The 16,144-nt window shown below is 42.8% G+C and overlaps 1 protein-coding gene across 1 annotated transcript in view; it reads left to right on the top strand.

The window, feature by feature from the left end:
• Positions 1 to 16,144, top strand: part of CFAP61 (cilia and flagella associated protein 61) — a 247,955-nt gene that overhangs the window by 72,044 nt on the left and 159,767 nt on the right. The window contains 4 exon segments of the mRNA XM_086333756.1: positions 2,629 to 2,700; positions 3,566 to 3,744; positions 5,392 to 5,431; positions 9,395 to 9,534. Coding sequence (XP_086189882.1) covers positions 2,629 to 2,700; positions 3,566 to 3,744; positions 5,392 to 5,431; positions 9,395 to 9,534 — 431 coding nt within the window.

Below are 16,144 nucleotides of genomic sequence, written 5' to 3'. Positions count from 1 at the left end.
TTATAAGAAGATCAATGAAAGTAATTCACCATATTAACATTCTAAAAAGGATTACCTGTATGATTATCTCTTAAATATTGGAAAGGTATTTGAAAATTCACATTCATTCCTCATAAAACTCTCAGAAAACTAGGAATAGAAGTTCTTCAATTTGATAGAGGTTATTTTTGAAAAGCATGTGGCTAGCATCATCCTTAATGGTAAAAGGATGACCTTTTCCACCAAGGTCAGAAACAAGAATGTGTGTTCTCACCACTTCTATTCATAATTATTCTAGAGGTTCAAGCTGGTGAAAAAAGACAAGAAAATACTTTAAAAGCATCTAGATTGGAAAGGAAGGATTAAAACTGTCTTCAATTTGCGGATAACATAGTCATCTAGCGGAGAAGGTGATGGCACCTCACCCCAGGACTCTTGCCTGGAAAATCCCACAGATGGAGGAGCCTGGTGGGCTGCAGTCCATGGGGTCGCTAAGAGTCAGACACGACTGAGTGACTTCACTTTTTTCACTTTCATGCATTGGAGAAGGAAATGGCAACCCACTCCAGTGTTCTTGCCTGGAGAATCCCAGGGACGGGGGAGCCTGGTGGGCTGCCGTCTATGGAGTCGCACAGAGTTGAACATGACTGGAGCAACTTAGCAGCAGCAGCAGCATTGTCATCTAGAATCTATAAAACAGCTATAGAACTAATAAGTAATTTAATAAACTGCTAAATATATACAAAACTAATAGGCAAAGTTCAGTTTTATCTATGCATAAGAGTAATGAACAATGAGGAATTTAAATAAATACTATTTATAATATAGCATGCTCAGTCTCATCTGACTCTTTGTAGCCCCATGGACTGTACCCGGCCAAGCTCCTCTGTCCATGGAATTTTCTAGGCAAGAATACTGGAGTGGGTTGCTATTTCCTTCTCCAGGAGATCTTCCTGACCCAGGGATTGGACCTGTGCCTCTTTGGTCTCCTGCATCGGCAGGCAGATTCATTGCCACTGCACTACCTGGAAGCCCTTACAGTAGTACAAATACAGAAAACACATGAATCTGACAAAAGATGTTTAAAACCTGTATACTAAAAACTACAAAACATTTATGAGAGAAATGAAATAAGACCTAAATAGGTGGAGAAATATCTCCCATACATAATTTTGAGGACTCGGTATTTTCAAGATGTCAGTTGATCAATGAAATCTCAGCCAAAACTAATTTTTGTTGTTGTTGTTGTTGTTCAGTAACTAAGTTGTGTTTGACTCTTTGTGACCCCATGTACTGTAGCACACCAGGCTTCCCTGTCCTTCACTATCTCCTAGAGTTTGTTCAGATTCATGTCCATTGAGTCGGTAATGCCACCCAACCATCTCATCCTCTGTTGTCCCTTTCTCCTCTTGCCCTCAATCTTTCCCAGCCTCAGGGTCTTTTCCAATGAGTTGGTAGTTTGCATCAGGTGGCCAAAGTATTGGTGCTTCAGCATCAGTCCTTCTAGTGAATATTCAAACTAGTCAATTCCTTTAGGATTGACTAGTTTGATCTCCTTGCAGTCCAAGGGACTCTGAAGAGTCTTCTTCAGCACAATTCGAAAGCATCAGTTCTTTAGCACTCAGTCTTCTTTATGGTCCAACTCTTACATCCATACATGACTGTTGGAAAAACCATAGCTTTGACTGTATGGATCTTTGTTGGCAAAGTGATGTCTCTGCTTTTTAATATGCTATCTAGGTTTGTCATAGCTTTCCTTCAAAGGAGCAAGCATCTTTTAATTTCATGGTTGCAGTCAATGCCTTTGATTTTGGAGCCCAAGTGAAATGAAAACTAATTTCAAAATTCAGATGAAATTGAGAAGGACCTAGCACAGCCAAAGCAACTATGGAAAGGGAACAAGCTATAGGACTAATGCTGCTGATTTCAAGATTTATTATAAGGTTCTTGTAACTGAGTTAGTGTGGTAATGATGTCAAGGTTAATAATAGATGAATCAAACAGAATAGATAATCCAGAAGTAGACTCAGCATACGATCTACACTGACGAAGCAGATCATTGTTTTCCTATGGTTGGCAGAGTGGCCCCGGGTTGTGGGGAGAGGCATGTGGAAACTTACCACTTTTTACTGTGACGATATTTTTATGGGCACCTATATAGGCTTCCCCAGTGGCTCAGTGGGTAAAGAAATCCACCTGCAATGCAGGATACACAGGAAACACGGGTTCAACGCCTGCTTTGGGAAAATCCCCTGGAGGAGGAAATGGCAACCCATTCCAGTATTCTTGCCTGAAACATCCCATGGACAGAGGAGCCTGGCAGGCTACAGTCCATAGTGTTGCAAAGTCAGACACGACTGAAGTGACTGAGCATGCAGAGCAGTTAAAAACCCTAGTGCAGCTTTCAAATTATATAGAAAAATGAGAGTGAAGGAAGGATAAATATTAATAACATCTGCAGAGAGTTGGGAGGTAACTGAGCATCTCTCCATCCACGTGTCCTGACTGTATCCTCAGACAATCAGATGAGGCTCACTTTGTGAAAGTCACATGGCTGGTAAGCAGCAAGGCCAGGATTTGACCAGAACTCAGGCTCTGAACCACTGCAGGTATTGATTAATTCTCATGTCTTGCCTTTGTCATTTGCAGAGAAAAGGCATAGAAGCTGCAGTGGAGGAAGCTTTGTCACCAGTCACAAGTGAGAACACTGGTGAAGTGAAGGTAAGGCTTTCGAGGCCACTGGAGTGGTTTGTGCTACCCCCCACCCCCATGCAGCTCACTCTTCTCCACCTGCACCCCTATGCCCTGTCCTTCCCCCGGCCTCCCACCTCCCTCTCCCAGTTCAGAGCTGCCTCCTTCCTTAGGACCTGCTCTGCAGGTCACCCTTGATGACCCTTATTCCACTGAGATTAGGCCTCTTATTCTGTCTCCCTCAAACAGCTTGGTCCTAGAAGTTATACTTTCTACTTTGATAATTTGCAACCATTTCAGTAGATAGAATCTTTTTCCTCTTCCCATTGTCTAGAGAAGAGGCTCCTGATTTTCTTTATAAGTTTTTAGTGCTAATAATGATTTTAACTTTTATTGTACTATACACACAAGGGGCTTCGCTGGTAGCTCAGATGTTAAAAGAATCTGCCTGCCACACAGGAGACCCAGGTTCAGTCCCTGGGTTGGGAAGATCCCCTGGAGAAAGGAATGGAGAATTCCTGAAGAATTCCATGGATCCAGGTAGACTACAGTCCATAGGGTCACAAAGAGTTGGATGTGACTTAGTGACTGACGCTTTCACTTTCAACATTTCCTCAATGATGCAGTTAAAACATGGAGCCTGTATCAAAGGCCAGCCGAGACCATTCATTTTCTGACCTTCCCAGGAAAACTGGTTCGCAGCCTTACGAGTTTTGAAATCTCATTAAGAACATCTCCTTAAAGCCGGGCCTGGCTCGGGATGGTTCGTCTCAGGTGAGGCAGTCACATCTGTCCCAGGAACAGTGTCATGTACAGACAAGGCAACCACTAGCCCATTAAGTTGCAGAGAATGAATGGGTTTCCCAGTTGGGTTTGTCCTCTCTCCTTGTTGCAGGACTCAGAAAAACTCAGTCAAGTGAGCAGTATGGTTTACATGGGTTACTACATCAGCCATAGGAGCTCATTGTCCGTCTCTCTGCCTGAGGACACCAGCAGTTTCCGCCCCATCTACAAGGGCACCTCCACTGCCTTCTGCATCCAGCTGTTTTTTATCGACGAGAAGTATGAAGCAAGGCAAGTCCCGGTCCCCAGCTTGTCTGCCGTGGAGAGAGCTTCTTCTGGCCTTGCTCGCCCAATACTTTCATCTCACAGAGTCAGGGGTTTCCAAGCCTGGCTTCCCGTCCTCATTTCTGGGGAGTTTTTTTTTAAAACTACAGATTCCTAGTCCCCATTTCTGGACTCCAGCCCGTGAAATTCCAGGCTGCCCAGGCTCTGCGAGATCATACCTTCCCAAGCCACGTGCTACTCCTCATTCTCTAGAGTTTGCATTCTGGGGAGACTTCAGGTTTAGTTTGTCTAGAATCTTTTAGTTGCAAGTGACAGAAAATCCAACTGAAACTGGCTTTGGAAACATGAACAAAAACTGCCACATAGAAGAAAGCATAATCCATTGGAGGGACTGATTTTCGGTGTGGCTTGACCTGGGATTTGGATAACTCAGTCACAGACCAAGCTTCTCTCTACCCTTTGGCTCTGCCGGTCCCATCTTCAGAGAAGTGTCCCCACCTGGGGCCACAAGAAGTGGCCTCAGCGTTGCACTACAGCCAGTGAGGAGGACAGTGTGGTTTGGGCCCCCTCTCGAAGCTCCACTGGGCCTGGTTGGACTGTGTGCTCTTTCCTAAGCTGATGGCTGGGGCCAATACGTGAGGACAGCTTTGTCACTTTCCTCATGCTCCCGACTGACTCGGGGCTGGAGTCTCAATCTGAGATGGGGTTAATGGGACACCAAACAACAATCCAGGCTGGCTGCTGGAAGGAGGAGGCCCGGTGCTGGGCAGACACTCCCGTGTCCACTGCTTGCTGCCCCCTGAAGTCTGGATGTGGACCCCTGCCTTCCATTCCTGAGAGTCCATAGCCCCTTTGGGGTGCCCGCCCACTCCACATTCTGTCCATAGTACAGTGTTGAAGAAGGAAGGATTAGCACATTTTCATAGACTGGAAGGTTCTGGAGTATCTTTGAGATGACCAAGATTGCCACTGGCTACTCCCTTCTTAGAGGGTGTGTTTAATTACATCCCATTCTCCCAGCCTTGCTTAGAACCGTGCTTTAACTTGGACTTTTTTTCCTCTTGGGTTTTCAATTTCTTTGAAATTGCCATTCAACTGAAAGATTAAAAGGGGAAACCTTTTTATTCTAATTATATTACAGACATCTAAAAAGCCTGTAAAAAACCCTTCTAGATCTGTTGCATATATTTATTTTCCCTTGCTCATGATAAGATAAGAAATATGCTTTTTGAATTTTCAAACAGAAATTCGATGACCCATTATGGTTCGCCTACAAATAGGCATCTGCCGCTGGTCAGAAAATCTTTTGCATATAAAAAAGAAAAAGATCAGAGTAGCTTAGAATATACCCATGTCTCCCCACAGCTCCTCCAGAAAGGAAGGGAGGGATCCTGTTCACAAAAGGACTGTCTTGCTTTTTGAATGTGTAGAGACTATTAATTGCCATAATAGTATCTTGAATATAGGCAAATGCTTTATTACTGACATTTGAAGCTTCTGACTTCTGCAGTTGATTACTGTCAGCTCGACACACATTCTGAGTAGTGACTGGCTAATCCTTGCCTAAGGGGTGAGAGCCATACATCTCTTGGAAGGTACACGGATGCTGCATTTGCTTGGAGGTCAGTGACAGTTCTTATTGTCTGTTTACAGGTCACTGGACTTTATGAATTTTGTTTTCCATCTTTTCCATGTAAGTACATGTTGAATTTTGAGTAATATAATTGGTTTTATAAGCTAGAAAAGTTATAGAGAAGTAAGATACCATACTCATTATCCAAACATATCTGATATGAATATTGAGGTGGGACCGCTTCTCTGTTCTGAAAAAAAAAAAGGCGAATAATACATCATGAACTTTTCAAAGTAGGAAAAATTGTCATTCTCAATAATTTTTCAGTCATGCTGTTTTAACATTCTTTCAATGCATAACTTCTTTTAGAGAGTATTTCGCTGGTATTTTACTATCAATAGAACCAAATCATGGACAGAATGCTGGTAGCATCTGAAAATGTCAGGAGTTACAGTGAAGTTAGTCTTTTGTATTTCTGTATAGTGTGCGTTGGCTCAAAGATTTCCGACACCAGTATACTGCGTTTCCGAGGGTAAGAAGGTGGGAACTTGAGGTCGGGCTTCTGGTTGGCATCACCTGACACGTGGGAGTCACTTGACCCTCTCTTGTTGGTTGGTGATGGCCCCAAGCAGATGCCCAAGTGCAAACAAGATTCTCTGTCTCAGGGTGTCTGGGCTGCCACTTCCATTTTTGCTTCACGGTTGTCAAGGGATAGAAATTCTGACCAACCTCTTGTTACCTTATTGGAGGGAAGAGAGTAGGGAAGGAAGACAATTTAGTTTCCTCCACTGGATTTTTATGGCTTTTTTCGAGGCTGGCCTGTCAGTTAAGTCAGGTCAACAACCACACTTCTTCAGTCAGCTAATATAGGCAAGATGTCTATTGTTTTATTTTTCCTTGATGCTCTTTATACTGAGGCTAAAAAACCAAAGAGGCTTTAATTCTGTTGCATGAAAGCTATGTGATCATAGATTGTATCTCCTCATTTTGTTAAGATCATGAAGCCTTGGTGCTGATGTTCTCCATCATAATTTTTTTTTAATTAATTTTAAGGCATTTTGAAACTCAGAAACCTCTGTAGTGACCCTGAGAGAGGATTTGCAAAGCTGGCTTCCCTCAGAGATGCCCCAAAGTAAATTCACTAAGTTCACTTCATTGCTATTTTAAAGTCCATGCAAAGACAGGTCTTCGGTATTATGACAAAATGGCTTTAAAACCATAAAAGACATGTTTACTTTTTATTTATTTATTTTTTGGCTCTTCCAGGTGGCATATGGGATCTTAGTTCCCTCACCAGGAATCAAACCCACACCCACTACAGTGGACCCCTATGGGATCTTGACCACTGGATAGCCAGAGAACTCTGACGTGTTTACTTTTTAATTATTTCAGGATCTGGGAGACAGGAGCAAAATATCATCATTACTTCATCCTTAATCCTTCCCATCCACCATAAAGCCATTCATTAATGTCTCCTCCTCCCAGAGGAAGCCCCTGGGACGTGGCACTCAGTCCTTTTTTTCAGCTAGAGTATTTCGACAACTTGACTCACAAGTTCCCCAGAAGGAGCTGTTATTTTGCTAGAAGGAGGATAAGGTCAGAGAGTGACTCACTCCTTTGAGTTGCACGCGTGTCCCCAGGGTTTTGGATTAGCTCAGGCAATGCCTTCACAGGGTTCAGCAGGAGGCGAGATCCCACAGGGACAAATTAGCTCTGGGAAGAGCAAGCTGCTCTGCAGGCGCCTGGCAGAGGTTCTCGGGGGACGTGCGGAGTAGAGACAGTCCACAGCAGCACTGTCCCACAGACACCAAGTTCCAAATGTTCCAGCAGATACATTTTTTTTTTTAATTTAAATTTATTTATTTTTGATTGGAGGATAATTGCTTTACCGTATTGTGTTGGTTTCTGCCATACATCCACATGAATCAGCAATGGCTATGTGTATTCCCCTCCCTCATGAATCTCCCTACCCCCTCCCACTCCAGCCCCCTGCTCTGTGTTGTCACAGAGCACCGGATTTGAGCTCCCTGAGTCATACAACAAATTTCCACTGGCTATCTAATTTTACATACAGTAATGTATATGTTTCAACACTAGTCTCTCAATTCGTCCCACCCTCTCCTTCCCTTGCTGTGTCCTCAAGTCTGACCTCTATGTACAGCAGACACATTATTAAGAAAGAAAAAAAAAACTAAAGAGACACAGGTGACATCAACTTTAATAATGAATTTTACTCAATGTACTATGTCCAAAAGTATGAAAGATTATTAAGGAGATCTTGAATACCCCTTGTCTCAGTTTTTAAAATCCGGTGTGTATTTTACACTTAGGGTACATTGTAGAACAAGCGCTAAATTGTCATCTGAAATCCTTGATCTGGTTTTAGATTTCCTAAAATTTATACTTGTCATCAGAACTCCTTGATCTGCTTTTAGATTTCCTAAGAGTTGTAGTTGAATGAATAGATTCATATACCCACTTGTTCTAAACAGACATGCAACTTTTCCAATAACAACTGAGTTTTTATTTTATTATTTTTTCTTTACCATTATGATTTACTGAAGGATATGGAATGTAGTTCCCTCTGCTATACTGTGAGACCTTGTTGCTTATCTATTTGATACGTAATAGTTTGTGTCTCAGAGAAGGCAATGGCACCCCACTCCAGTACTCTTGCCTGGAAAATCCCATGGATGGAGGAGCCTGGTGGGCTGCAGTCCATGAGGTCGCTAAGAGTCGGACACGACTGAGAGACTTCACTTTCACTTTTCACTTTCATGCACTGGAGAAGGAAATGGCAACCCACTCCAGTGTTCTTGCCTGGAGAATCCCAGGGACGGGGGAGCCTGGTGGACTGCCGTCTATGGGGTGGCACAGAGTCGGACACGACTGATGAGACTTAGCAGCAGCAGCAGCAGTTTGTGTCTACTGACCCAGAGCTCCTACTCCACACCTCCCCTACTTCCCCTCCTCTTTGCAACCATAAGCTTGTTTTCTATGTCTGTGAGTCTGTTTCTTTTTATAAATAAGTTCATTTGTATTATTTTTTTAGATTCCACATGTATGTGATTATATGGTATTTGCCTTTCTCTGTCTGAATTACTTCACTTAGTATGATAATATCTAGGTCCATCCATGTAGCTGCAAATGGCGTTATTTCACTCTTTTTTTATGGCTGAGTAATATTCCATCATGTGTGTATATACACACATCTTTTCCATTCATCTGTCGATGGACATTTAGGTTGCTTCCATGTCCTGGGTGCGTGTACCTTTTTGAGGTGTAGTTTTCTCCAGGAGTGGGATTGCTGGGTCATACGGTAGTTCTATTTTTAATTTTTTGAGGAAGCTTCATCCTGCTCTCCATAGTGGCTGCCTCAGTGTACATTCCCACCAACAATGTAGGAGGGTTCCCAAGTATCAGTTTTGAAATTTAAATTTAGATTAATCAAAATGAAATAAAAGTAACAATTGGGTTCCCCCATCACACTAGCCAGGTTCCAGACGCTAGGTGGCCAGAAGCAGCTCCTGGCTAGCACGTTTCAGGTCAGGACATGCAAATCTCACTGCTCAGGTTAACCTGCCCTTAGATCTCATCACCCAGGGAAGATCGCATTGTGACAAAATACCCAGACATCCATGCCTGAGTAATCACAGGACTTTGGAGCTGAAAAGGCCTGAAGCACCACCCTCTCTCCTCACGGAGGCAGGGACCACGACTGGCACAGCAGCACTGGGTAAACCCAGGCCTTTGCCATGGCAGTGCACTGCTTCATTCACTCCTGGATACAAGTGAGTTTGCAAATGGAAACGTCCTTACTTTAAAACTCTACTTCCAAAAACACAGCTGTGCCAAATGGCTTCCATTGTTCACAGTATTCTTTTATGTAGGTTTCAGTCAAAGACCAGACATTGTCCCCATATTCTTACAGTTGTTTATCTCCCTGAATTTTCTGATTATTTTCCAAATGATAGGAATGTTTAACTTGAGTACCGTCTCCTTCACACATTTTACTCCTCTTTTCTTTAGTGTTTTACAGCAGGAATTTGGTGATTAATGATTTCTGGTTTCCAATCACATCAGGACAAGGACTTCTGCATCATTTCTGTGCCGCATCTCACCCCTGAATTTGTCCTCATCCAGAGCTTTGTGAAGGTGGTTCCATTCAACAACTGCACCCTAGAGCAGGACCTGTACGTCTTCCATCGGGCAGGGTTGCTCAAGTAAGTGGATGCTCGGAGGGCGAAAAGACAATCCATGAAGTTACAAAAGGAGAATGGAAAAGGAACTCCCTGCCATTTTAAAATCATCTTCTTGATGGAGGGCTTCATTAAGTGATGTTTACCAATCTATTTAGGGAAAGAATCATAGTGACAAATTACTAGTCCAGTCAGATATTAAAGCATAATCCAACTCTAAGATAATCAAAACAATGTCATTTGACCATTTCTATGGGTAGAGCAAGGTAACACAGGAAAGACCCCAAGAGAGTAAAAATCGAATGTGTGTGTGTTTAAAAGCATATAGATAAATACATGTGGTGGCATTTGTGTCACAATCATGGAAAAAGAAAGAATTATTCTGTAAGTGATGGGGTAAAACAAGAACAGAAATATTCTTCATATTCTCCAGTAAAAGAAATTCCCACATGATCGAAGAGTTCAGTGTAAATATTGCAATAGGTCCAAATTAGAAACTGTGTCTACAGTGCTAGGTTCCAGGCAAGGTTCTGAGAATACAGCAGTGAGCAACCTACTGATGTTTCCCCGGTCCTTTCAAAGCTCATAAACACTCAAGTAAAAGTAACCTGCGGCTGTGATGGGGATACCAGCCATGGGTCTGTGGGACCACGGAGACGTGTCACTGCAAGAATAAACCCAGTCAGAGGAAGCCCATGGGGAGTGTGAGTGCAGACTGATCCTTGCCATGTCTCAGGATGGAGAAGGTCTTTTTAGAACATGCAAGGAAAAAAATCAAGATTTGTTTTTAATCTTATATACATAAGAGACATTCTAGAAAAGTCCATAGGACTTTATTAACCTTATGTGCCTTTGGGAAGCAAGACAAGGATGTGGGGGTGTACATGGCAATGTATTCTTTGCTTTATATCTGTGGGCTCTGTTTAATTTTTTTCATTAATAAATTTTATTTTCTAGAGCAGTTTTAGGCTCACAGCACCATTTGTACCATCGATGAACCTATAGGGATGCACCATCATCAACCAGAGTCCACAGTTTACATGAAGGCTTGCTCATCAGTTACACCTTCTGTCAATTCAATTCAGTTCAGTCACTCTGTCATGCCTAACTCTTTGTGACCTCATGGACTGCAGCACGCCAGGCTTCTCTGTCCATCACCAACTCCCAGAGTTTGGTCAAACTCATGTCCATCAAGTCGGTGATGCCATCCAACCACCTCATCCTGTCGTCCCCTTCTTCTCCTGCCTTCAGTCTTTCCTGACATTAGAGTATTTCCCAAGTCCTTTGCATTAAGTGGCCAAATTATTGAAGCTTCAGCTTTAGCATCAGCCCTTCCAATGAATATTCAGGACTGATTTCCTTTAGAATGACTGGTTGGATCTCCTTGCAGTCCTAGGGACTCTCAAGAGTCTTCTCCAACACCACAGTTCAAAAGCATCAGTTCTTTGGCACTCAGCTTTCTTTATGGTCCAGCTCTCATATCCATACATAACTATTGGAAAAACCATAGCTTTGACTAGACAGACCTTTGTTGGCAAAGTAATGTCTCTGCTTTTTAATATGCAGTCTGGGTTGGTCATAGCTTTCCTTCCAAAGAGCAAGCGTCTTTTAATTTCATGGCTGCAGTCACCATCTGCAGTGATTTTGGAGCCCAGGAGAATAAAGTCTCACTGTTTCCATTGTTTTCCCATCTATTTGCCATGAAGTGATGGTACCAGATGCCATGATCTTTGTTTTCTGAATGTTGGGTTTCAAGCCAGCTTTTCACTTTCCTCTTTCACTTTCATTAAGAGGCTCTTCAGTTCCTTTTCGATTTCTTCCATAAGGGTGGTGTCATCTGCATATCTAAGGTTATTAATATTTCTCCTGGCAATCTTGATTCCAGCTTGTGCTTCATCCAGCCCAGCATTTCACATGATGTACTCTGCACATAAGTTAAATAAGCAGGGTGACAATATACAGCCTTGACATATTCCTTTCCCAATTTGGAACCAGTCCATTTTCCATGTCCAGTTCTAGCTGTTGCTTCTTGACCTTCATACAGATTTCTCAGGAGACAGGTAAGGTGGTCTGGTATTCCCATCTTTTTAATAATTTTTCAGTTTATTGTGATCCACACAGTGAAAGACTTTAGCATAGTCAATGAAACAAAAGTAGACATTTTTCTGAAATTCTCTTGCTTTTTCTTTGATCCAACAGATGTTGGAAATCTGATCTCTGGTTCCTCTGCCTTTTCTAAATCCAGCTTGAACATCTGGAAGTTTGCGGTTCACATACTGTTGAAGCCTGGTTGGAGAATTTTGAGCATTACGTTGCTAGCATGTGAGATGAGTGCAGTTGTGTGGTAGTTTGAACATTCTTTGGGCTTGAAATGAAAACTGACCTTTTCCAGTCCTGTAGCCACTGCTGATGGGTCTGGTCAAATGTGTAATGATGTGTCCTCCATTATAATTTCATATAGAGTAGTTTCTTTTTTTTTTTTTTTTACAATATTGTATTGGTTTTGCCATATAGTAGTTTCTAAAACTCCTGTGTACTCCACCTGTTCATCTCTCTCTCCTTCCCCACCATCTCTTTCAGCCACTGGCCTTATCACCATTTCCGTAGTTTTGTTCCCTATAGTTCAAACTGTAAAGAATCTGCCTGCAATGCAGGAGACCAGGGTTTGATCCCTGGGTCGGGAAGATCCCCTAGAGAAGGGAATGGCAATCCACTCCAGTATTCTTGCCTGGAGAATTCCATGGACAGAGAAGCCTGGGGGGCTACAGTTTGTGGGGTCACAAAGAGTTGGACACAACTGAGCAACTAACACACACACAGAATGTCATAGCTGGAATCATACAGTGTCTGGCCTTTACAGATTAGCCTCTTTCATTTAGTAATTAGTATTTTCAAGGCTTGATGGCTGAATTCATTTTAACCCTGAATGGTATTCCTTTGTCTGGGTGGACCGCAGTTTATTTATCCTCTCACCTACTGAAAGACCGCTTGATTGCTTCCAAGTTTTGGCAACTATGAATAAGGCGGACTACAAAGGCAAATACAAACATTCGTGTGCAGGTTTTTGTGTGGACGTAAGTTTTTGACTCATTTGGGTATAAACCAAGGAGCACAACCATAGATTGTATGGTAAGAATATTGAGTTTTGTAAGAAACTACCCCCTTGTCTTCCAAAGTCCTCCACCATTTTGCGTTCCTGCCGGCAATGAATGCTTCTTCACATCCTCACCGGCATTTGTCAGTGTTCTGAATTTTTGCCATTCTAATAGTTGTATTGTGGTATCTTGCTTTAATTTGCATTTCCATACTGATTTATGATGTTGAGCATCTTTTCATTTGCTGTCTGCAATCTGTGTATCTACTTTGGTGAGATGTCTGTTCATATCTTCTGCCCTTTTTAAGAGTGGGTTGTTTATTTCTGTGTGATTTTTTTTTTAATTATAGGCATGCATTATGTCCATAACAGAAAATGAAGTTAATTTTGTATCACTGAGAGTTTAAATTTTACTATGACTCAAGTAAAACTTTTATTAGGTGCTCTTTACACTCTCTGCATTCTTGAATAGAGCATATTGGTGACATTTTCTCATGACGTCCAATGCTACTCATGAATAAATACACTGACGACAGCAGCCAGATGACATTCGGTCAGGACTGGGCCCCGGGTCTGCCTGTGGTCATGACCTTGCTCTTAGTTGCTTAATTATTTAATTCATAGTCATGTTCCTTTCTTGTACACTTCCTTTTCTTACTATGAACACATATTTCTTTTATTAAAAATTAAGTTTAATTTTTCAAAACAATGAGACTTTCAACATGCATCTGGAAATTAATCCTGGTGGCAGCAGGGCCCTCGTTATTCTTTGTAACCATTTGCAATGTCAGCTTCATGTTTGCTTTGTTCTAATCACTTACATATAAAGGTGCAGATTGTGTGCACCTGGGTTCTTTTCTGAAAAGTTAAACTCTCAAGCAGAAATAGTTTCCGGGTCCTTAGAAAGTCATGGTCTTTGTCACTGTTCCCCTCTGAGCCCTCTTTGGGAGCTTTCCTTTGTTGCTCTGAGTTTCATTGACAACCCACCCACCACCGCTCACCCAGTTCTCAGTGTGTCCAGTCTTGTGGCTCCTTTGCACTTTTACTCTTGTTCCTGACTCCTTGCTGCTTGGAATCTGTGCTTGCGTGTAGGGGGGGATGTCCCTCAAAACCCATGTGTGTGTCACCAACAGGGGATGTCTCTCTTGTGGCCATGGCAATGGGTCATTGTTCTCTAGAGCAAACCTAGATCTTTAATTCTTTAAATTCTACCTGCATTCCAGGTAGAGGAGGAAGATGCAAAGGAAGGGGAGTGAGAAGATACAGACCGGGTAGTGATGAGGGCGAATGTGAGGGGCATGAGACACGTGGGGGCAGAGGGCAGGAGGCAGTGGAGCAGCCGTGTGGGCACAGCCCTCCGCTGCCCCGCTTTTTGAGCTGTGGCTTTAAATACATCCGTGTTCTTCCTTTTTTTGCTTCACTTCTCTTGACATCTGGGGTGGATTGTTCTTGCCCTTAAGTTTGGTTACTCTAAATTTCATGACCTCCTGTCCTCGGCTCCCACCGGATCGCCTTCCTCTTCCCTTGGGAAATTATATTTATGTCTGTCACCTGCCCTCTGGCCATGCTGCTGAGCACAGGGACAAATTGCTTGGTTGTTAGCGGTGTTACCTCTCTGTCAACAGATTCCACGAGGGGGCCCCTCTCATTTCATTTGTGGCTACTGGTCTTTGAGAGGACATTTCCCAGCATTTATGTTAGCTTTCATTTGGAATGTGCATAACTGAACGCTTTTTAACACTCTCCTTCACCGAGTGATCTCAGGGGTGCCTGCTTATATAACCTGAGTGGGGTGTGTGGTATGAGGACCCCTGTTCCTTTCCTCCGCCTGCCTGTCCTTCACCGTTATGTGTGTGAAAGTCTCTCAGTCGTGTCTGACTTTGCAACCCCATGGACTGTAGCCCGCCAGGCTCCTCTGTCCATGGAATTCTCCAGGCCAGAGAATTGGAGAATTCTGGAGTGGGTAGCCAGCCGTTCCATTCTCCAGGGCATCTTCCAGACCCAGGGATCGAACCCAGGTCTCCCGTATTGCAGGTGGATTTTTTACCATCTGAGCCACCATTCCATGGGCTTTTATTCTTTATTCATGACCAGAGGACACGTTTGGATGAACCAACTGGTCATTCCATCTTCCTGCCCTTCCAAAGCATGTTTGTCTGAAATTTGCCATTTTTTTTTTTAATTTGGGAGATTAGGTTTCAAACTTACTCATCCAACTGATATATATATATATATATTTTTTTTTTTTTGGTGCCAGAAATGATTTTCTATGAATAAACATTGACCTCTAAGTTGAATCATACTACTTATTGTCAACTTTGCTCAGCAAATAAAAATGCCCTTAGGAGTTGGCTTTTAAATGGCTCCTTCCCTCAGTGTTTTTGCTTTATATGCTTCTCCATGGGTGGCTCACTGATGCCTGGTAGTCATCTTTTTCTAGCATGGCGCCATTCTACCTGTTTCAGGCCCATGTTGTCACTGAGAGTGGTTTAGGGCTATCAGTCTTTCTGGTGCTTTTAACCAGCTTCCTTGAATAGAAGCCAAGAGAAACTTTATTTTGTGGTTATCATTTTGTTTTGGTTTAAACTGAAATGCCGATAGCTGTCGAATTATTTTATGTTTCTATTACATAGATCACTCCTTTGAAATGCAGAAAGATTCAAATTACTTTTTCTTCTTTCCATCATTTAGTTTTAATTCACTGGCATCAAAAAACCACCCTATATTCTGCAGGACTGAGTGATGACATACACATTAACTGCTAGGTGTCTATAACCATTCATTCATTCAACCTGAAGTTGAAAAATTAACTGTTAAATCTTTTTCCTTCTACTTTTATGTATGATTTTCTATTTTGTTATGTATGCAGTCTGATTAAATGCTATAAAATCTGACCTTTGAGGCCAGAATCCGCCAAAAGCAGGAGAACAAAATCTCTTGTGAAACAAAACTTTCCAGATCCAAGAAGGGACCAGTGGGCGAGGATGACATCACTTCTTCGTGGAGAGGTGACATTTCCTGAACATCCAAGTTCAGCAGAGGAGGGACATGTGAAGGTGGAGTGACCTGGGGAGGTGAAGGGCCACGGGGAAGGGTTAGGAAACCAGCGGGGCCCATGTAGGACCCCCTTGGGAGAACTTGCTTCTTCTATGGCTGGAGGAAGCCCCATGGATGGGTGGACAACCATGGCTAAGCTCCTCTCTGATTCAAAGCAGCCCTAGAACCACGTGTGAGCCCTTGAGGAGAAAATGCCTAAACCGTCTTGGCCTGAGCATGTGTTCACTTCTGGGAAGGTTGTGCATGGTAACCGGCAGAAGAGCTGGTGGGCATGGTCTCTTTCCCGGCTCTGTGCCTGGTTGTGGGGAAGAGGAAGGGACCCAGCACAGAGCTGATAATGAAAGAACGATGATCCAAAACTCCTCATTCCAAACTTGTGGAGAGATACAAGTAGGAACATCTGAACTAGATTTTGGCACAAGGTGGCCATGTCAGAACCATGTTCTTATATTTCACTTAAAAATTGCTCATGCTGTTTCTGTT

This window comes from Bos grunniens, chromosome 13 (genome assembly GCF_055505025.1).
Source record: "Bos grunniens cultivar Pamir isolate PY7600 chromosome 13, Bosgru_T2T1.0, whole genome shotgun sequence".
NCBI lineage: Eukaryota > Metazoa > Chordata > Mammalia > Artiodactyla > Bovidae > Bos > Bos grunniens.
Note: the sequence above shows the minus strand (reverse complement) of the source record. Positions and strands in the feature narration are given on the sequence as shown.